We start from the raw sequence: 19,468 nt of genomic DNA, 5'->3' as shown, positions 1-19,468 counted from the left end.
TCTTTATCATCAAAAGCAGATCCGCTTCTGATGGTGCAGTGAGTTGAAAGAGAATTGTGCGTGGTGGTTGTAGAGAATGCAGCGCTCTGAGCAGGACAGTTGGTGTTTGGGTAGGAGCAAGGCTGCAGGGCAGGAGAGTGGACAGAAACTGGCAGTGAGTGGGGGGCAGGACCTTTCCTGGGTTTGGGGCTTGGAGATGGTTTCTAAGGATTTTTTTCCCCTTCAGTCTTTAGATCTTCAGCTGAAAGGAATGACAACTGTGGAATTCTTGTACAGGAGGGGCCCAGGGACAGCCATCTAGTCAGAAGGAGGGATCAGGGGATTTATCTGAAAGCTGCATTGGCAGTGACAGGCCCACGGTTTTTACTGAGGTTGAGTGGCACAGATCAATAAAAATAGCATGGTTTCCTACCAGGGTTTTTACTTTTACTCACACAAAATTGGGGGAAATGTTCTATTGCTCATCTCAAACATATGTTTAAAACATCAAGGTGATTTTGTGGGCTTATGGGAAGGGGACCCCAAGAAAGCCCACATCTTGGAACTGTCACTGGTTGAAAGCATTTTGGAAGGCTCCTGACTGCAAGGATGGGGCAGAGCATGGAGGTACTGGGGCAGAAGGGGACAGCTGGGTGTCTGTGGGTGGCATTTCTAGCCAGTTTGTTACAGTGGCAGTTTTTAGGGCTCTGGAGTCAGACTGTCTTCTTTCAAATCTAGCCTTCATCCCTTGCCAGCTGTGTGATCTTGGGTGATTTACTTAACCTCTCTGAGCCTTCTATCAAGTTGAGAATGATAATACCTAGACTATAACTTGTGAGGATTAAATGAGATGGTGCTGGGTCCAGTCCCTGACGGTCAAGTCCTCAAATGAGTGTTAACTTCAGTTAGTACTGTATTAGCCTGAGAGAGGGATGGACGTGGGGGGCAGGAGGGAAGGGTTGGGAGAGGAGTGCCAGAGCTCAGCAGGTATCAGAGAATGGAAGGCCCTGGAGGGTCCAAATGGTGAGAGGACTCAGAATAGAAATGTATTGAAAACAGAATGCAAAGCAGGATCACTTGAAATGCGCATGTTTAATTGGATTTCCCTGGGGTGACTCACTGCCTTTGATAGATGCTGTTGCCCTCACGGGGTCTCTATCATGGGATTTGAAAATTTTCCACTGGCACTTGCAGACTTGAGGCCTTGTTTCAATAAAAATCCAGGCTGGTGTGTATTCCTCTGTGCCTGCCTGCCAGCTTGCCTTCCCTTCCTCATCACGCATTTACTGTGATGTGTCAGGAGTGGGTGATGCGCTTAGAACCACAGAGGGAAGAGGCAAAGCCCCCTAACAGGCACCGAGTCTATTTAGGGGGAAACACAAGTGCCTAGATGGCTGTCAGGGCGATGAGCTGTGTTATGACAAGGGGGCTGTGGCAGGCAGGAAGGAAGAGGACCTGATTCAGCCTGGGAGCATCAGTAAGGTTCCAGAAAGAGAAGCTGGGCTGTCTTGAAGGCTGCATGGGAATTAGTCTGAGACAAAGGTCTTCTGAGCAGGGAAAGACTTGAAGGGGGCAAAGGCTTGAAGGATGCAGGTCAGGATTCACACAGGCATGGAGATGGCCTGCTAGTGTGGAATGGGAGCTCTATGGCTAGAGATACGACTGATGAGTAAGGGGCTACAGGGGCTTCTGCTGTAGCTCTAGTGACCCAAGGTTGGCCATGTTCACCTCCAAAGAATGAGGTGGCCCCCAGTAATTTAAAACAAAAAGCAAAAAACTTTAAATAGCATTCACCTATCATACCAAGTGTCTCCTATGACCACATCCGTATCAGACAAATACATGCATATGGTAAAAATTAATTGATTAATTAGTTAATTAAAGAAGCAAATAAAGGAAATAGAAATTCCTTCAAAAAAATCATTCTGACATTCTGTATGGAGTCTTCCTTTTTTCTATACATCTGTACTTCACAAAATTGGATCCTGACATTCCTTAATAACCATTTTTTAAGTATGGTCTATTCTCTTTTACAAATAACATCTCTTATGAGCATCGTTTTTAATGCCTGTGTAGAATGCCATTCTGTATATGTCCCATAATTTATTTGTGGCGGTCCTGTTACTATTGGACATTTCAGCTGCTTTCAGTTTTATTTGCTGTTGCAAACAAGGCTGTATTGCACATAATCACAGCTAAGTCTTTGTGTTACCCTTCACTATCTCCTGAGGATGACATCCTAGAAATGGAAGCACTAAATTAAAGGGTTTAAATGTTTGCAGGGCCCTTCACATATGTTTCCAAATTGTCTGCAATTTTCTATTCCCATCAGTCCATTGGCCAAGTATTTCTCCTTGGGGCTTTTCGATTCTGGCTTCTCAAAGCCCCGTATCGCTGGCGTGAAAATGAGTTGGAGTTAACTTCATTTGAAACGGACTTGGGAAGCCCTGCAGGGGGCGCTCTCACGCACGTTCCGTCGCTGCGGCCCTTTAATTCAGCAGGTAGAAGGGAGATGGTTCTTATCTTGACAAGGGAGGACACTTTTCACGTAGGAATTTTATCTAATGCTTTTAAGAAAAAGGAGGAAGGTCCGTCCCTGCCCCAGCAATAAGGCACCAACCCCTGCTTGCAGCCAATGAGAAACCTCTGCAACCTTGAACTCCTGTTCTTTTCCAATGAGGCTTTGTACAAAATTACACTCTTCACACCTCCTCCTAAAAACCTAATAAAAGTCTATGGTTAGACGTAGTTTCCTTGCCCCAAATTGTAATTCCTCGGCCTACCCCCAAATAAATTCAGTTTGCTAGTAAATAAACTTTTATTTTTATGGGTGACCCGGAGGAACTTGTCTGCAGAGGGCTCTCCAGTGGGAGTGGAGAGGGCTCAGGCTGGGAGACATGACCATTATTCTAAGTACTGCAGGCTGCAGAGGACTTCCCTCCTCCCCCAGCCCAAACTCAGCCCCCTGGGCTAAGGGCTGATTAGTATCGGCCTCCCTCTTCTTATAGGACTGCCAGAGAAAACACAGGGCACATGGCTAGATCTGAAGTTCAGATAAACAGTGGATCCAAATATTGCATGAGGGTTCCTTAGACTAAAAATTACTTGGTATTTATCTGAAATTCAAATATAACTGGGTGCCCTGTGTTTTTGTTTGCTAAATGTGGCAACCCCATCACCTTACCGTTCCATGTTGGCTGTGTTTTCTCAAGGGGTCTTCTTGAGAAAAAAAATTCTAAATGACCGCTGAGTTTTCCTTGTGGAGTGTGAAAATTATATATGTAACCAATGTCCTGTTATTGGGCATTCGTGGTGTTTCTTTTTATCCCCTCTCTTCTTTTTCCTTCCCCCTCCTCCTCCATCTTACCCCCATTCCTAGGGTTTGGAGCTTAATCTTTGTCCAAATGTTTAATTCTTTGTGGGCCACTGGACCAAGGGCGTCAGGGCGAGAATTAGGGGAAACCAAGGGCCAGAACCTGTCTTCCCTTCATAGCTTGCTGCACCACTCACGGGGACAATTTATGTGTCTCAGTCTAGGCAGTAACGTGGCAAGAGTTTGGGGGATAAAAGTAGAAAATAAGAAATGAAATCAGAAAACTGAATACCTCCTTCAGCAAAGCAAAGGATGTAAGAAAGGACAAACGCTCTCACAGACACTGCCAGGTCGCCTTAGCAGGCGCCTGCAGGAATCTATTGGCCCACCTTACAGGCGCTGGGAGCAGCCCAGTTCCCGGTGGTTCGTCTCTGATAATTTCCCATGGTTCTTTCTGAAGATCAGAACCCAACAACATTTTTCTACAAAGGGCCAACTGGTAAACATTTTAGACTTTGCGGGCCTTAACACCATCTCTGTTACCGTTAACTCTGCTGTTAGAGTGCAAAAGCAGTCACAGACAATACAAAAATGAGTGGGCATGGCTGTGTTCTAATAAAGCTATCGACAGACACTAAACTTTGGATTTCATTCAATTTTCATGTGTCCAGAAATATTCTTCCTCTTTTGATTTTTTTCCCCAACCATTTAAAAATGTAAAGACCATTCTTACCCATGAGTTGTACCAAAGCAGAAAGTGGGCCAGATTGGGCCCATGGGCTGTCGTCTGTTGACTGTGCTGAATATTCATGAGTAAACACATCCTCCAGGAAGTCTCTTGAACACATTACACAGAAAGGGCACAGTGAGGGTACTCTTCCCTCTTGCTGTGCACATACTCATCACCACGTCTGCCACACTGTCCTTCAGTGCCGAGCCATGCTCTCACTCTAGAGCCTAAGATGGCTCCCATGTCAAGTCCTTCACAACCCACAATTTGTATGTCACCCATATGTCCCACTCAGGCCCACGCTTCCCTGTCACATACCCAGGGACACCACACCCCTTTCTAGCATCAACATTTGACTGAGCTGCCCCCTTTGCCTGAGTGCCTGGCACCCCTCTCCTGGACCGTCCGAGTTGTGTCTGTCTTGTGACATCTCAAGCTGGGAAGCTTTCCCCCAAACTACTCTGAGCTCTGTCTTATCTGAACTCGATGCTCCACGTGGGGTGGGATTTTCATATTCCCAGTTGTGAGATCAGACTGCCTATCACTTACTCTATGACCTTGAGCAAGTTCCTGACACCTTCTGAGGGATGATAATAATAATACTCAGCTCACAGAGTTGCTGCAAGAGTTAATTGAGATGATTTGTGGAAAATTCTTAGCCTAGAGCCAGGCACCAATACTTACAAACACATTAATAATGTCAGCTACAATTATACTTCTGTATTGCTTGACATTTTTTTACCAGGAGACTGTCTTTAGGGAAAAAATATATATATTTCTTTTCTCTCTTTTTTTTTTAAAGAAGACCAAAGGTACCCCTTTAGGTCTGAAACAAAACGAAACAATATTGTTAGTAATTTTTCAGGTAGACTCTTAATTGACATGTCACGTACACACAGAAAGGACACAGACCCCAAGCGTTCAGCTTGATGAGCTTTTCAGTATTACTGATCTTTAAATTAAACAGAGACATTCTAGAAAACCCCTGGGGGAGTAATCTGTGCTTGAGGGAGGTGACATTTTTTAGGGCGCAGAGCATCACATCCAGGAATGAGAGTGTGGTTTTAACCAAGGGAGAAGCCAGGTAACATGCAGGCCATTAATGGTGCCACAGGGAGAGAACGGGCAGTGGGATCCTCAGTGATGTGTCACAAGGCATCCCTTGTCCCACATAGATGTGTCACCTGAACTGGTGGCAGGAACCTCTCTGGTCCCTTGGTCCCCAGCATGATGCTGAGAGATGGCTGAGCTCAGGGGCTCACTGGAAATGGCTCAATATTTATTCTGCCCAGGGATAGCACTTGAGCTCATTAATCCAAGAACGCTAAACAAATGCACACACTCTCGGCACCATTAGAGTTGAGGAACTTGAAGTAGCACGCGAAAAGTGAGGCTCATTCTTTGATGCAGGAATGTTGGCTAAGATTTTTCAGGAGTTTCTGCCAGCTGTCAGCTAGCTGTTCACCTCCTACCCAAGGTGGAAGGGGGATGGAAGTAGCCTTTCCCAAGCATCTGCTGTGCATGTGCCAAGCACTGGGATCCCTACCCCACCTCAAGACAAAGGAATTACTCCTTCTTCTCAAAAGCGAAGGCACTGAGACCTAAAACAGTCTCAGAGGGGGGAGTTGCCGACATCGTACAGCCAGTAAAGAAAGGAGCTGAGATCTGCACCCACATCTGGCTGGACTAGCGTGTGGTTTCCTCTATGTGCTAGCAGAAAGGGCTCCAGGGATCATGGAAACCCCTCATTTTATACTTGAGGAAACAGGTCTGGGTTGAGGAATGATTTGCCTAAAGTCACTGTGGTGTAATAAATATATTTGGTCTTTGTCCCCAGTTTATGGCACAGAGCTGCTAAACTCTTGTAATTTCCTGATAGGTGTGCTGGGAACTTCTTTGTCCTACTCTTTGGTCCTGGACCCTGGTTCTGGACACAAGAGCTTCTAATAACATGGCTTTCCAGTGTGATAAGAGTTAGAAGCTTGCAACTTTCAGTGTTAGCTACCCCCACCCCAATTCTACGGGGAGGGGAGAGAAGCTGGAGGTTGACTTAATAATCCATCGTGCTTACTTGATGAAGCCTCATAAAAAGCCCTAAAGTATGTTTGGGAAACGTCCAGGTTGGTGGACGCATGGAGGTGCTGCAAGGTGACAGGTCTGGACAGGGCACAGAAGCTCCAGACCCCTTCCCCATACCTTGCCCCATGTAACTTTTCATCCGGCTGCTCATCTGTGTCCTTTATGATAAGCCAGCAAATGTTTTCCTGAGTTTTATGAGTAGTTCTAGCAAACTATTGAACCGAAGAGGAGATCATGGGAATCTCTGATTTATAGACAGTTGGCTAGAAGTACAGGTGGTCTGAACTTGCAATTGGTGTCTGAAGCATGGGACTGAGGCCTTAACCCGTGATGTCTGTGCTAACTCCAGGCAGTAAGTATCAAACTGAGTTAAATGGTAGTGATGCTGGGGTTCTTGTTCACAGAGTGGAAGACTGAACTTCATGAACACTCAAAGTGGGATAGCAAGTGAGAGGTTTTTATTTAGAGATAAAGTAAGAGGAAAGAGCTCCTGGCTTAAGTCAGGAGGGGACAAGAGAGTCCGTGGTTGTGTACTGTCTAGGGGTTTTATAATGTGATAAAGGGCTGGGGGTGTGGACATGTTAAGTGGTCTTAAAATGTTCAGCCTTGAGGAGACATTAAGTCTTTTTTCTTATCAGTCTACCCGATAATTTTGCAAAATTAACATAAGAAATTTATTGCAGATTTCTTTCCCAGAATAATAGCTTTTCGGTCTGGGAGCATATCAATCATCAATCAAGACTGCCTGCCCTGCCCTCAAGGTGGGCTGAGTTACTGTCTGTTTGCCAAGAATTTAAGGGCAATCTAACATAGACTCTTTCTCGCTTTTGCTATGTTGTTTATGGCTGGGCTTGTTTGCCATTATTAATTGCCCAGGTTGCAAATCACATGATCAGGTCTAAAGGAGGAAAAACAGCACAAAGTCCTGGGCCTTTTAGCATGCTAAAGTGAATCTTACATATGATTATAAATGATTAGCATAATAAAAACATGGGCTATGCTGGGATACTTTCCTTTATCTGGGGAATATTAACTGATATCACTGAAGAACGACTCCAGAGCTTAATGCTTAACCCGGAGTTTTGGCAGGGAGTTTCCTTGCATATTGTTACACTGCTCTGACTGTAATTATCTTGCCTTGCCTTTTCTGGAGGCCCTCACCCTAGTCTGTCTAAACCCATGGTCCCCTGTCTCAGTAGGACACCCAGTTGGTGTCCACCAAGAATTGGAGAATTGCTTGAAAAACCCACACATTTGGTGACGGCAGCATAGAGCGCATAGAAATACAGTTTTTCTTAGTCACAGAGGATTCAGATCCAGGCTCCACATCCCAGATCAGCGCTCCTCCTCCATGACTTACAGAAGGAACCAAGTAAATTTTATTTTAACGAGTCAACCCTTTCCCCTGTCAATCTGCTTCTGCCTCCACACTGTGGTCTCTGCTGGGTTTCCATTAGGCTCCAGGACCATGTCATTTTCAAAGAAATTTTGTAAAGCAGCAGCGCCATTGTTCTGACACAGCCTGATCACCTCTCCCCACCCAAGCCGGTAAAATGACCAATCTTATCCATCGTCCCAGTGTGAAAGGCTGAGATGCAGAATGACGCGGGCTGTCTTTCCTCCCCTTCCTGCATTTAATCCAGTTCTTGGAGATGCCACCTCTCTCCAGAACCAGCTGGCAGCGGTTGTTTGCTTTCCAGGGTTCAGCACTACACATGCAGAGAACTGGATAAATGTGGCTAATTCGAAGTTCCAGCTGAGCTTCAAAAGTGCGCTTCGTGAACTATTTAAATGTTTTCCGAGCAATATTATTTGTGGCACTGGAGATCCATCACAACATAATGCTCGCCATGAGCAGGGTGTATATATGTTTGCTCCTGCTTTTATTAAAAATGCACATACCCATGCACATGTATCTACAAAGATGTCTTCAGTGGCAAGTAACAGGACATCTGATTCATAGTGCCTTGAATCTAGCTGGACCAATGGCTTCTATTTGCCTGGGACTGAGGGTTTTTCTAGGACATAAGACTTTCAGGGCTAAAACCGGACAGTCTCAGGACTCAAAATCATGCTGAGCACAGTTTTGAGATGGACAGAGGGTGACGGCCAAGGCCCCCCAGGGCAAGCCCACCACATCTGAATTACATGAAGAGGACTGGCGTGAACTGTACCACAGCCCTCCAGGCAAGGTCATGTGTGCTTAATTTTCAGTTCCTTCTCCATACTTGTTTGTATTTTCCAAAATGTCTGCAGTGATCTGGGATGTGTTCTACAATCCAATAAGCATGTTATTTTAACACTTTTATCAAGAGGCATGTAATTGATAAAGGTGTGTGTGTTTTTATTTATTTAAGGTTGAACACATTAGGTCCACTTGTCAGATCAACTGCTTGCCCAGTGGCATTTTCTCTTTCTTTTTCTCCCTGCTTCTTCCTTACAGCTAGTGATCATAGGCAATACCATTTGCTGAGCATTTTACTGTGTATGTCCCAGGCATGTGCTCATCACTGGAATGCGATAATCCTAGGAAGTAGTACCATCATCATTCCCATATTAAAGATGAGGAAAATGGGACTCAGAGAAGTTAAACCCCCAGCATGTGGCCCCTTTGAATTAGAGCAGTTCCATGCCAATATTCTTGTTTCTAACCACTCCCTGCCTCTCTTTTATTCCTTTCGCCATCTTTCCTTCTTTCACCTTTCAAAAATTATTGACATTAATCAATCAGGTACTTGGATCAGTTCGGTGGCTATAACCCAAGATTTCTCCACTTCAGCATGTTTGACATTGTGGACCAGATAATTCGCTAAGGAGGGGGGCTGACCTGTGCATTTCAAGATGTTCAGCAGCATTCCTGGCCTCCACCTGGTCGATGCCAGTAGCACTCACCCCAACACCCAGTGGTGACAACCAACTATAGTTTTGCCAGAGGTACCTGGGGAACAAAACTGCCTTTGCTAAGAGCCACTGGTGTGGCCTCATTTCTGTGCTAGATGTGGAAAGGATTCCAGAGCCTTTCCAGTTGAATGATTGCAGATAGGAACCCATGGGAACAGTTTGTGCCCTTCTGGCAAGGCCTCCAGTCTCACTGGAGGCAGCTGCCACCTGCTAGGACATTCCAGGGCAGGGCTTGACAAATGCTTTGAGTTCCGCTGCTTGTCCTGGAGCTGGGATGCTGGCATTGGAGTGGGTAACATGGGTAGCTCTTGGCCAGCAAATGGCAGGCGGCCCCAAGCTGGTCTGTGGGTGGCACATCTGAACGGAGGCAGCAGACCAGGTTCTTGATGAGGACGCTGCGGAAGGAGACAGAAAGGTCAGTGGACTCAGATCTAAGTCAGTTTCTAGTCCTGGTCCCACTCCCACTTGCTGTGTGGACTCAGTAGGGTCCTTTGAAAAGATGAATGCTTCCCTGTGTTACTTCCTGGGAAGTGACTGACTGCTCCATCCCCAGCCTGCATTCAGAGCTTCTTGACATTCTATTGTATTCGTGTTCACCTGTGTCCCCACCCCTAACCTAAATTTCAGCTCATGAGAGCAGAAAGTGATGGACATAAATGCTCAACAAACATGTGCAAAATGAAGGCACACACATGCCCTTGCACACACACATACACACACACACACACACACACACACACACACACACACACACACACACACACTGCCCTCATGGGGAAGCAATTTGAAACTATGTTTCAATGGCTATAGACATGTCAAGCCCTGTGTACTCAGTGGTTCCACTTCTGAGAATTTATAGCCCCTCATCCCAAATAATCCCACATGAAGATAAAGCCTTATTATGAATCCATATTCATCCTGCAGAGGCTAAAACAGTCTGAAGAACCCACTTAGGTAATCAAGGGCATAATTAAAACAGCCTTGATAAATTGACTTGGTGAAATTTCAGGCAGCAATTGCAAATATTGCTTACAGTAAGATGAGTTAATATTGAAGCACATACACATTAAACTATAGTACATAATGCAAAATTGTACATGCAGCCCAATTACTGAGATTATAGTGATGAACAGCCTCTCCCATGGTTAGTGGGAATATCATGCACAGCCCTTCCAGAGGGCAATTTGGAAGTTCCTATTAAAATGCAAGTGTTCATGTCACTTGACCCTGTGATTGCATTTCTAGGGATTTATTTCTAGGAATTTATCCCAGAAATGCATTAGGAAACAATCCAGATGTTTAACAATAGAGGAATAGTTAATCTGTGATCAACATATACAGTGTATATCATAATAATGGAATACTATGCAGCCATTCAAAATGAGATTCACAGGTACCAATGTGGAAAGATGTCCAAGTATATCATTAAGTTAAAAAAAATTGCAAAAATGTTTTTGTGTAACAATGATGTCATATATGCTAGTATAAGCATAAACATATGCCAAACCATTCACAATGGTTTTCTCTAAAGGATGGAGGGGGATATTCTCTGTAATGTCTATTTCTGTAATATCTAACATTTTTTAACATAGCTGATAAAACACGGACCCTGAAACATGAGCTCGCTCATATGAGCAAACAGAAGCTAGGATGTGAAGCCTGGAGGGACTCTATCAAGGACTGATTAATACTGATTGATCATTTCTATGTAGTGGGATAATGGGGAGTTTTGGTTTTTCTTCCTTCAAGGGAAAACTTCTATAAGGAGCATGTGTGACCTTCACCAAAGACAGCCAGTCCTACAAACTCTTGGTTTAAAGCGGGGTGGCACTCAGGGTATAGAATGTTCCATCAGTGTAACCTGCTGTTGTGTGGTGTCCTGTTTCCCCAGGATGGATGACATCCAGCTTTGCAATGACATCATGGACCTGAAGCAGGAGCTGCAGAACTTGGTGGCCATCCCAGGTAACCATTTGGGTCTCCACCTCAGTTAGGCAGCTGCTCAGAGCCTCCAGCTGGCCCGGATGTACCCCTTAGGTCTGGACGGCAGAGTCCATCTCTTCTAATGTGACCTCATTCTTGCAATATGGTGCTCTCTGATCACATAGTTCAAATACAACTCCAGTCAGGCAGACCCAGGTTCAAGTCCTTATTCTGGCCACCTCCTTGACCTCAGGCAAGTCACTTTATTTCCCTGGGCCTCAAATTCCCCTCCTCTAAGCGTGGAGTAGTCATAGAAATAGTACTACTAGGCATAAATCTCATTGTGATAAAGGGAACAAAGCAAGCTATGTACTTAGCTTGATATCTGGTCCAAAGTGAGAGTCCAGTAAATATTACCAATTATCACTATTATTACCCTGTTTGGGAACAAACAGAGTATGGTGCTTACAGAGTTTTGACTATGACTTTGGAGTCAAACCTAGATCCGTTGCTTACTAATGACATGACCTTGGGTTAGTTACTTCATTAAAACTCAATTTCTTCATCTGTCAGCTGGGACAGTAGTGGTATCTGCCTCACAAGGTGGTTGCAGGGTTGATGAGGGGAAAACATGTAAGTGCTTAGCACAGCTCCCCTCCTATAGGAAGTGCTTCATTGATTATTGGTATTCTTATTGTTATCATTAACCAAACCAATTTCTACCCACCCTTCAGGTGGTCGTTTATTGGTCCTTTCTCCTAAGCAAGCCTTCCCTGCCCATCCAGGCTGGGTTAGGTACCCTCTGGGGGGGCTCACTCTTATCAATTACTTACCAAATAATTTTGACTCATTTGGATTCCTCTGTAGACTCCATGCTCCCTGAGGGCAGGAATGAGGGCCTGGTAGGTGCTAAGGGAAGGTTTATTAATGAACACACACAACTCCATCTCAAGAATATTGCCTTGGCCTTAGCAAAGAACAACACAGGCGAGACAAGCACCCCCGCTGGCCTTTACTTGAACATTTTTTGCCATTCTACCCTTTCAATAAGTACGTTCCAAGCAGCTGCGCTACTGCAAGGCCTGAGCTAGGTGCTGGGCATACAGTGATGAAGGGAACTGATTCCCTATTCTAAGGTGCTCACAGGTGGTAGAAGGAGATGGCCTGGCACACAGTGGGTTCTGGTAAGTGGTAGCTCTTACTGAGCTGCAAATACAACACAGTATGCTTTAGAACAGGGACACCAGAAACATTTGGGGCTGGGTCATTCTGTTGTGGGGGCTGTCCTATGCACTGGGATGTTCAGCAGCCTCTAGAGCACTGGTGGAAATGGGTGGGAGTAGGTCTGAGGTTGGCACAGTCACTGGGCTGCATGACTGACCAGGACTGGGATGACGGTGAGGAGAAAAACAAGGCACTCGGCGGAAACATAGAAAATCCAGTCATCAGGATAAACAATATTTCAGTGCAATATTTAAAATATCAAAATGGATGCAAAAAAAATCTGCAATGAACAAAATACCCGAAGTTCAAATAAAGACAAGATCAGTACTGATACTTAATGGGCAGAAGTAAGGGATGCTAAAGCTGCAGTGTGGGGACAGTCCTAGGGAAGGTGTCCTGCCCAAAATGCCATTGACTGTCCTGCTGAGAAACTGGGTTCTCACAGGTCATAGGGCCAGTTAGCAGCAAAGCCTGGGTCCTTAACACCAGTCACACTGATTCCCTGGAAACCACTTCACCTCAATCACCTTGGTGCAGAAAATCAGGTATTTCAATTTTCTTTCTTCTGTGTTCCTACTTGCCTCTCCCACCTTATTGGGAGTCTTTTTGTGTAACTTCTGGGCCAAGTTTCTGGATGGATTTAGCTGAGTTTAGGGTAAAAAAATGATGCTTCCAGCAACACATCAATAAAAATATTAAGGAAAGACAACACTGAAGAAAATCAAGAGAATCTTGTTTCTCCAGCCAGGGTCAGAAAATAACCTACAGGCTCCCTGATGGTCAGTGTGATCAGAGAGGAGGTGTGGGAACTTCTCTGCCCCAAGGGCTTCTCAAGGACAAGCCCAGATGTCACATGCCACCTCCACTGCCACCACCCCCACCTCAGAGCCGGGATGCCGAGACCTGGCTGCAGAGGTTTTCCCACCCGCTCCTTGGATATAAAAATAGTGTCTCCTTTCTAGTGTTGTGGGAAAGGATTAACCTAGTGGTTCTCAACCAGGGTTGACTTTGTGCCCCAGGGGATATTGGGCAATGTCAAGGCATTTTTGGTTGTCATAGCCTGGGTGGGGGGCTACTCATATCTAGTGGGTAGAAGCCAGGGATGCTGCTAAACCTCCCACAGTGCACAGGATGGCCGCCACCACAAAGAACCATCCAGTCTCAAATGCCAATAGTGCTAACATTGAGAAACCTCAAATAAAGGAAAATGCAAAGCTCGTGGGAATACAAATATAACCATAACAATGGCCATCTATGAAACACTTACTGTTCACACACTTATGCTATGAGATTTGCTTTTCCTTCATTACTAAGTATTTCTTTCTTTAGTACATGTTTCTGTGAATATTTAATTTGGAGGGCATTATAATAAGAGCAGCTGACTATTCATGAGCCATTACTATGTGCCGGGCAATGAGCCTAGTTTTGACTTGGCTGAACACTTGCAACAGCCTCATGTTATGTGCTGGGAGATCACGTGCTCAGAGAGGCTGAGGAATGTGTCCAGAACCACACAGCTAGGGAGAGGAGAGGCTGGGGCATCAAAGCACGATTGTCTGATTCTACAGCGAGGACTCACAGTGTGACAGGGGGCCATCGGCCAGGAAGACCATCAGGAGGCCATAGCAGAGATGGCCTGGGCTGTGGAGGTGTCCTGGAGGACATGAGAAACAAGTTGGAGGGTTACACTGGCAAGCACGTGGAGATTTTAGGAATCAGATGTGTGATGGGAGCAAGCAGGGGTAAAGCTGGAAAACTGGCAGCTCTCATTGACAAGTAGGTGGGTGATATTGGCAAGCAAAGGAGTCACCTCATCAAGCAAGTGGTGGTACATACACACAGGTGTGTACAGCCTGGAGGTGGGTGGGTGGTGCCTGTAGACAATATGCCCCACATTTGCTATCTTTATCAGTGGTCTGAACAGAGGGGTCTGCCCAAAGTGGGTTTGTTTTGGCCCTCCTCATTTTCTCAATCCGTATGTCCAGCCCTGGCTCTCCTGTTTTCTCTTTGGCATTCTGACCCCCAGGCTGCATCATTACCATTTGCTGAGCACTCACCACAGGCCAAGCTCTACGCTAAGCCATTTACTAATATCATGACCTTTAAGCCTCATTATGTGTATTTTATGGAAGAAGGAACTGAGGCTCAAAGAGGTCAAGTTGCTTCTCCAAGTTCACCAAGCGAGTAAAATGGTAGAGCTAGGATTCCAACCCTGACCCCTCAGACTCAAGGGCTTTCAACAGTTCCATTCAACTGTTTCTTTGTTGATGTTTTCTTCTTCCCAGAAAAAGAAAAAACCAAGCCACAGAAGCAGAGAGAGGATGAGCTAATCCAGAAGATCCACAAACTGGTGCAGAAGAGAGACTTCCTGGTGGACGATGCAGAGGTGGAATGGTTAAGGTGAGTAGGCTACGTGTCCCCATAATTTTGCCTCTGGTGACCCTAAGCAGAACTCAGGTGACTTGTTTTCTGATACGTACCATGTACCTTGTGGAAGCACAGGTGTCTAGGGTGACTTAAAGGTATAGGATCAGGTGTTTCCCAGCTCAGTGAACCAACAGAGGCTGAGTCATGTAATGGCCTGCTTTCTGCCCCAGGGTCTCTCCCTAGCCCCAGGAAGACATTTACTGCATCATTGATATGTGTCTCTGCTTCAGAGTAGGATCATACAGCACAATGGATGCACATAATATGCAACGATATATGCACACCACCCATACCTAACATACAACCCACATGTACCACTCACACATAGCATACAACAGCATACATGCACCATCCCCAAAGCCTGATGCATGGTCCCAGGCACTTAGCCACTTGCCTGATTTTATAGGTTCCTTAATGCTTTCCTTGCTTACTGTATGTTCCTCTTGTCTTTATACATCTGTCTTCACAGGGAGCAAGAAGAAGACAAGGAAATGGCTGATTTCCTGAGAATCAAGTTAAAACCTCTAGATAAAGTAACCAAATCTCCATCCAGTGAGTGCATACATTATTCCTTCTCTTCCTCCAATTCAAGAGAAAAAGAAATGTAAAAGAGGTATGGGAGCCAGAGAGGGCACAAGAAATGCTTTCTAGAGGTCAAACGTGGGCACCGATGGCAGCTGGCAAGGCCAACCTCATGGGTGTACGACTTGTGAAGCTGCCCCAGGCCCCCTACTTAGAAGGGCACTGTGTTTTCTTTGATGCTCTGCTTTTGCTATCTTGAAATTCTTACTAATTTTGGAAAAAGGAGCCTCATATTTTCATTTTCCACTGGATTCTGCAAACTGTGTAGCTGGTCCTGGCAACCACTGGTGCATTTTGTAGAAGTAGGTGGTTGGCCCCTGAGGCAAGAAGGTGGGGACTAAGGCTCAGGGAGCTCTGGCCTCTGTTGGAGCTGGAGTGTCTGGGGAACTCTAATTGTCCAGAGGTATGCTTTTCAGAATATTAGCCTTACAAGATACTCAGAGCAAAAAGGGTTCCAGGTGAAATAAGGGTTCCATTAGAAAATGCTGCATATTTGACCCTCTATTTAGGAGGGTCCCTCTATTAAGAGAGACTCTATTTGGAAGGTCTATTCACATCTTAAAGTGATAACAGGGTCTGCTGTCAAGGAACTGTCTTCTCTTTGTTGACCCAGTGAGGCTACTTTCAGTTATAAGAAATGGATGCCCAATTCAAACTGGCTGTAGCAAAAAGGGGGATTTTTAGGATGAAGAACAACAAGAACCAGAGCTTCAGGAACTGGACACTGTTAGAACACCCTTGCTTTCCCTTCATTTCTCATCTCTGCCCCTCTTTGTATGTTGGCTTCATTTTTCTCCTACTGCACAGGACTTCTTCATGGGGCCAGAGAACCATAAAGCTTTGCAGCAGCGGGACAACACCAGGTTCTCTCTCCTGATGTCTAAATATGTAAATCTCAGGGAAAGATTCCGATTGGTCTTTTCTTGGATCATGTTCCCACCTCCTAGGCCCATACTGTCATCAAGAGACAGTGACACTGTAATTGGCCAGATCTGTGTCACAAGCCCACTTCTGTAGCAACAGGGACATGAGCTGTTATTAGAGAAGGGACAGGAAATCTTGCTAGAAAGACAAAACCCCAAAGATGCCACTACCTACTACAGCTGCAAATTCAATTTTCCCTGACTGTCCATGAATATTCCATGAAAACATCATTGTAGAATGTGAGAGAATAAAAAAAGAGAAAGGCCACAATCCCTTCTGCTGGCCCTTAAATCACAAGGCACATAGTCTCTGCCTAAACCTCACTGGACTTTCTCTTCCATGAAAGGCAGATTAGAAAAACTCCACCTAACAGCATGGAGAAAAAGCAAGGAAACTTTCCTTCTGGGTTACAGGTAGCAAAAAAAATTCTGACAAGAAATCCAAACATCAAGCCTGCACCATATTCAAGGGCAAAGTATAGGGTCCAAATTTAAGCCACTCACCTAGAATCCCAAATTGAAAAATTAAAACTAATCTAAAACCAATGAAATCTCTGGGACCCCAGCAAAACAAATGCAAAACTTCAGCGTTCCACAATATGCAGTCCACAGATAAATCAACCTCCATGAAGATGAGCTCTCAGTAAAAATTTAAAACCCATGAAGAACTGAACCACCACGAGCACAGTCAGTAGAGGCAACAAAGAGAATTTCCTCCCAAGAACTAGAAATAACAGACTATCTAAAAGAGACAATATGTATATTTAATATTTAAAGATAAGAGCAGGAATAAAATCCAAAGTGAAATAGCAGGATGCCATGAAAAAATGAAAGGTAGATTTGCAAACAATTAGACTTTTAAAAGAATGATTGTCACTGAAGTAAAAATGTAGTGGATTAAACACAGAGACACAGCTGAAAGAAGGATTCATAAATTAGAAGACAGAGCTGAGGAAATTACCCAGAAGGTAGCACAAAGAGATGAAGAGATGGAAAATAAAAGAGAGAAGTTATGAAACACGGCACATAAAATGAGAAAGTCCAACTTACTTCTAATAGGCACTCCAGAAGGAAAACAGAATTATAGGTGGTGATATCTGAAAAGGTAATGTATGAGCATTTTCCAGAACAGAAAGACGTGAGCCCTCAGACTGAAGTGACTTGAACAAAATTTCCCATTTATCCATGCACCAAATACTTCTTGAATGCCATGTCCTGTGCTAGGCTTGGCATATACAATAGGAAACAGAAATGAATAGGATAAAGGCTAAAAGCTGTGTTTGGAAGCTGAGGATGGAAAGTCATTGACCCACAGTCACTAGAACCGTAAAAATGCATGCCAGCTCACCACATGATCTGTGGAATTGAAGCAAGCCCTGGGATGGGACTGGGGCTGCAGATGGGGGCTCTCCTCACCTCACCTCTCCCTCTCTCCTTTTCTCCCCTCATTCCCTCTATGCTCCTACTTTGCTGCAGGTTCCCGAGTAGAGAAGAAAGCAGAGCCCCCACCTAGCAAGCCCACGGTGGCGAAGACTGGGCTGGCACTCATCAAGGATTGCTGCGGGGCCACCCAGTGCAATATCATGTAGCCCCCATGTGTGGTGACCCCGGGGCCACGGGGAACCCCCTCTCACCCTCTTGTCTTCATAGCCCCCTTTTCATTGGGGCCCAAGAACTCTCCAAGGCAGAAGGGGTTGAAGGCAAGCCCATGACTGCTGCCAGGGGCTATGGGTGTGGCAGGCGGGCCCAGCCGCCCTGTACAGAGTATAGCAATTGGGAGTTCCTCACTGTCACATGGCCCTCCCCAGAACATGCTGAACCCAGGAGTCTGTCTCACTGTTTATCCAACTACCAGGAAAGCTCCTCCCTCAAAAAAGTATATCTACACTTCTATCTATCCGTATCTAACCCACAGTGTGAATGAACTGGGAGAGGGGCATGATACCCAGGTTGTATACTTGTGACTTTTCAATACTCTAGCACCATGTTGGACACACCCCCATCCACTCTCCTAGCTCTGCTGTTAGGCCTGCCCACGTGGGCACAGCCATGTCCCCCATTTGTCCTCCTGTAGGGTCTGTGCCCTGGATGGCCCCACACAGCCCACGTGTCTTGGAGACACAGAGGGCCCATCTGTAAAGATTGAACTTGTATGTGGTGTCATGCTCACATCTGCTTTCTCCATTACTGTGTCTGGGCACGGTTCACATCAGGGGTGATTCCATTCACTCTAGGCTCTTCCTTCCCTTGCACCACGTGCATGGAGCAGAGTTGGGGCTGGTGCTGTGACTGGAGCACATTCCATGCTCGGAGGAGGTGCACAGAGCCAGAGACTCCAACACTGAGAAAAGGCAGATGACAAGAGGGTGCAGAGCAGATGCTGACCTAGGTGTGCTCCACCCACAGGGGGCACTGGAGGGAGAGCCAGCAGGCCGCCGCTCACCAGCCTAACACACAGGCCTCATTAACAGCAGTGGCTGGCGGGAGAGGCAGCCTGACCCAACCGTGTCACCATCATTCGGTGGTGTATTTGAACCAGCCTAACAATCCCAAGTGTGTAACTTGATGTATATTTGCTACAGCCAGCTCGGCACAGCCCATGTGACCTCTCTGTATGTGTGTGTGTTGTGACCAGCCTAAGTAGTTAGCATAACTCGAGATTCACTGATGTGCAATCACCCACAGAGAAAATAAAAATGGAAATCACGTACACAACATTTTTAAAGTTTTCACTTTTTTCTGGATGATGGAAGTAATCCACATACATAGTAAATCATTTCAAAAGTATTAAGAGTGTAAGGAAGGTTTTTTGCTTTTTGTTTTTAACTCCATAATTCCTCCATCTAGAGACCACCCTGACATTTTGGCATATTTCCTTTTAGTCTTTTTTTTTTTTTTTAACACATTTCCTCCTCATGATTAGCATCAGATTGTACCATTTTATAACCAGTTTTTTTTCCACATAGTATTGTATCACTATCATCCGCACACATCATTAAAAGTTCTTTGTAACATTAAACACTCTTTGTAAATATATACAATGGTCTCCTAGGAATCCATCTTGTAGACATACCTCAATTTATCTAACCTTCCTCATTATTGGACATTTAGGCTGTTTCTAGTTTTTCAGGATTATAAATAACGTCATCGTAAACATCCTGGGGGATAGAGCTTTGATTAAATTTCTGATTTTTCCTTATGACAAACTCCTAGAAGTAAAGTTCTTGGGCCATTATTGGGTTGCATTTTTCAAAAATTGTAAGTCAGAAGTTAATCTGAGTGCCTCTCAAGTCACAGCAGCTTTGGAGTTGACACAAATATCTCCGAGGACCCCAGAGTCTCGGGTTCGACAGCCCTTCCCACTCATCTCAGACTTGTTTCTGCTTC

At 45.2% G+C, this 19,468-nt stretch overlaps 1 protein-coding gene across 1 annotated transcript in view; it reads left to right on the top strand.

Moving 5' to 3' along the window:
• LOC130679370 (bMERB domain-containing protein 1-like) overlaps window positions 1–19,034 on the top strand; it is a 38,699-nt gene extending 19,665 nt beyond the window's left edge. The window contains exons 3-6 of the mRNA XM_057487976.1: window positions 10,894–10,967; window positions 14,435–14,549; window positions 15,046–15,128; window positions 17,558–19,034. Of these exons, the coding sequence (XP_057343959.1) occupies window positions 10,894–10,967; window positions 14,435–14,549; window positions 15,046–15,128; window positions 17,558–17,670 (385 nt within the window). The 3' untranslated portion in view covers window positions 17,671–19,034. The remainder of the gene's footprint in view (window positions 1–10,893; window positions 10,968–14,434; window positions 14,550–15,045; window positions 15,129–17,557) is intronic.
• The last annotated feature ends 434 nt before the right edge of the window (window positions 19,035–19,468 follow it).

This window comes from Manis pentadactyla, chromosome 10 (assembly GCF_030020395.1).
Source record: "Manis pentadactyla isolate mManPen7 chromosome 10, mManPen7.hap1, whole genome shotgun sequence".
In the NCBI taxonomy this organism is placed as follows: domain Eukaryota; kingdom Metazoa; phylum Chordata; class Mammalia; order Pholidota; family Manidae; genus Manis; species Manis pentadactyla.
This window is presented reverse-complemented; position numbering and strand designations above follow the sequence as displayed.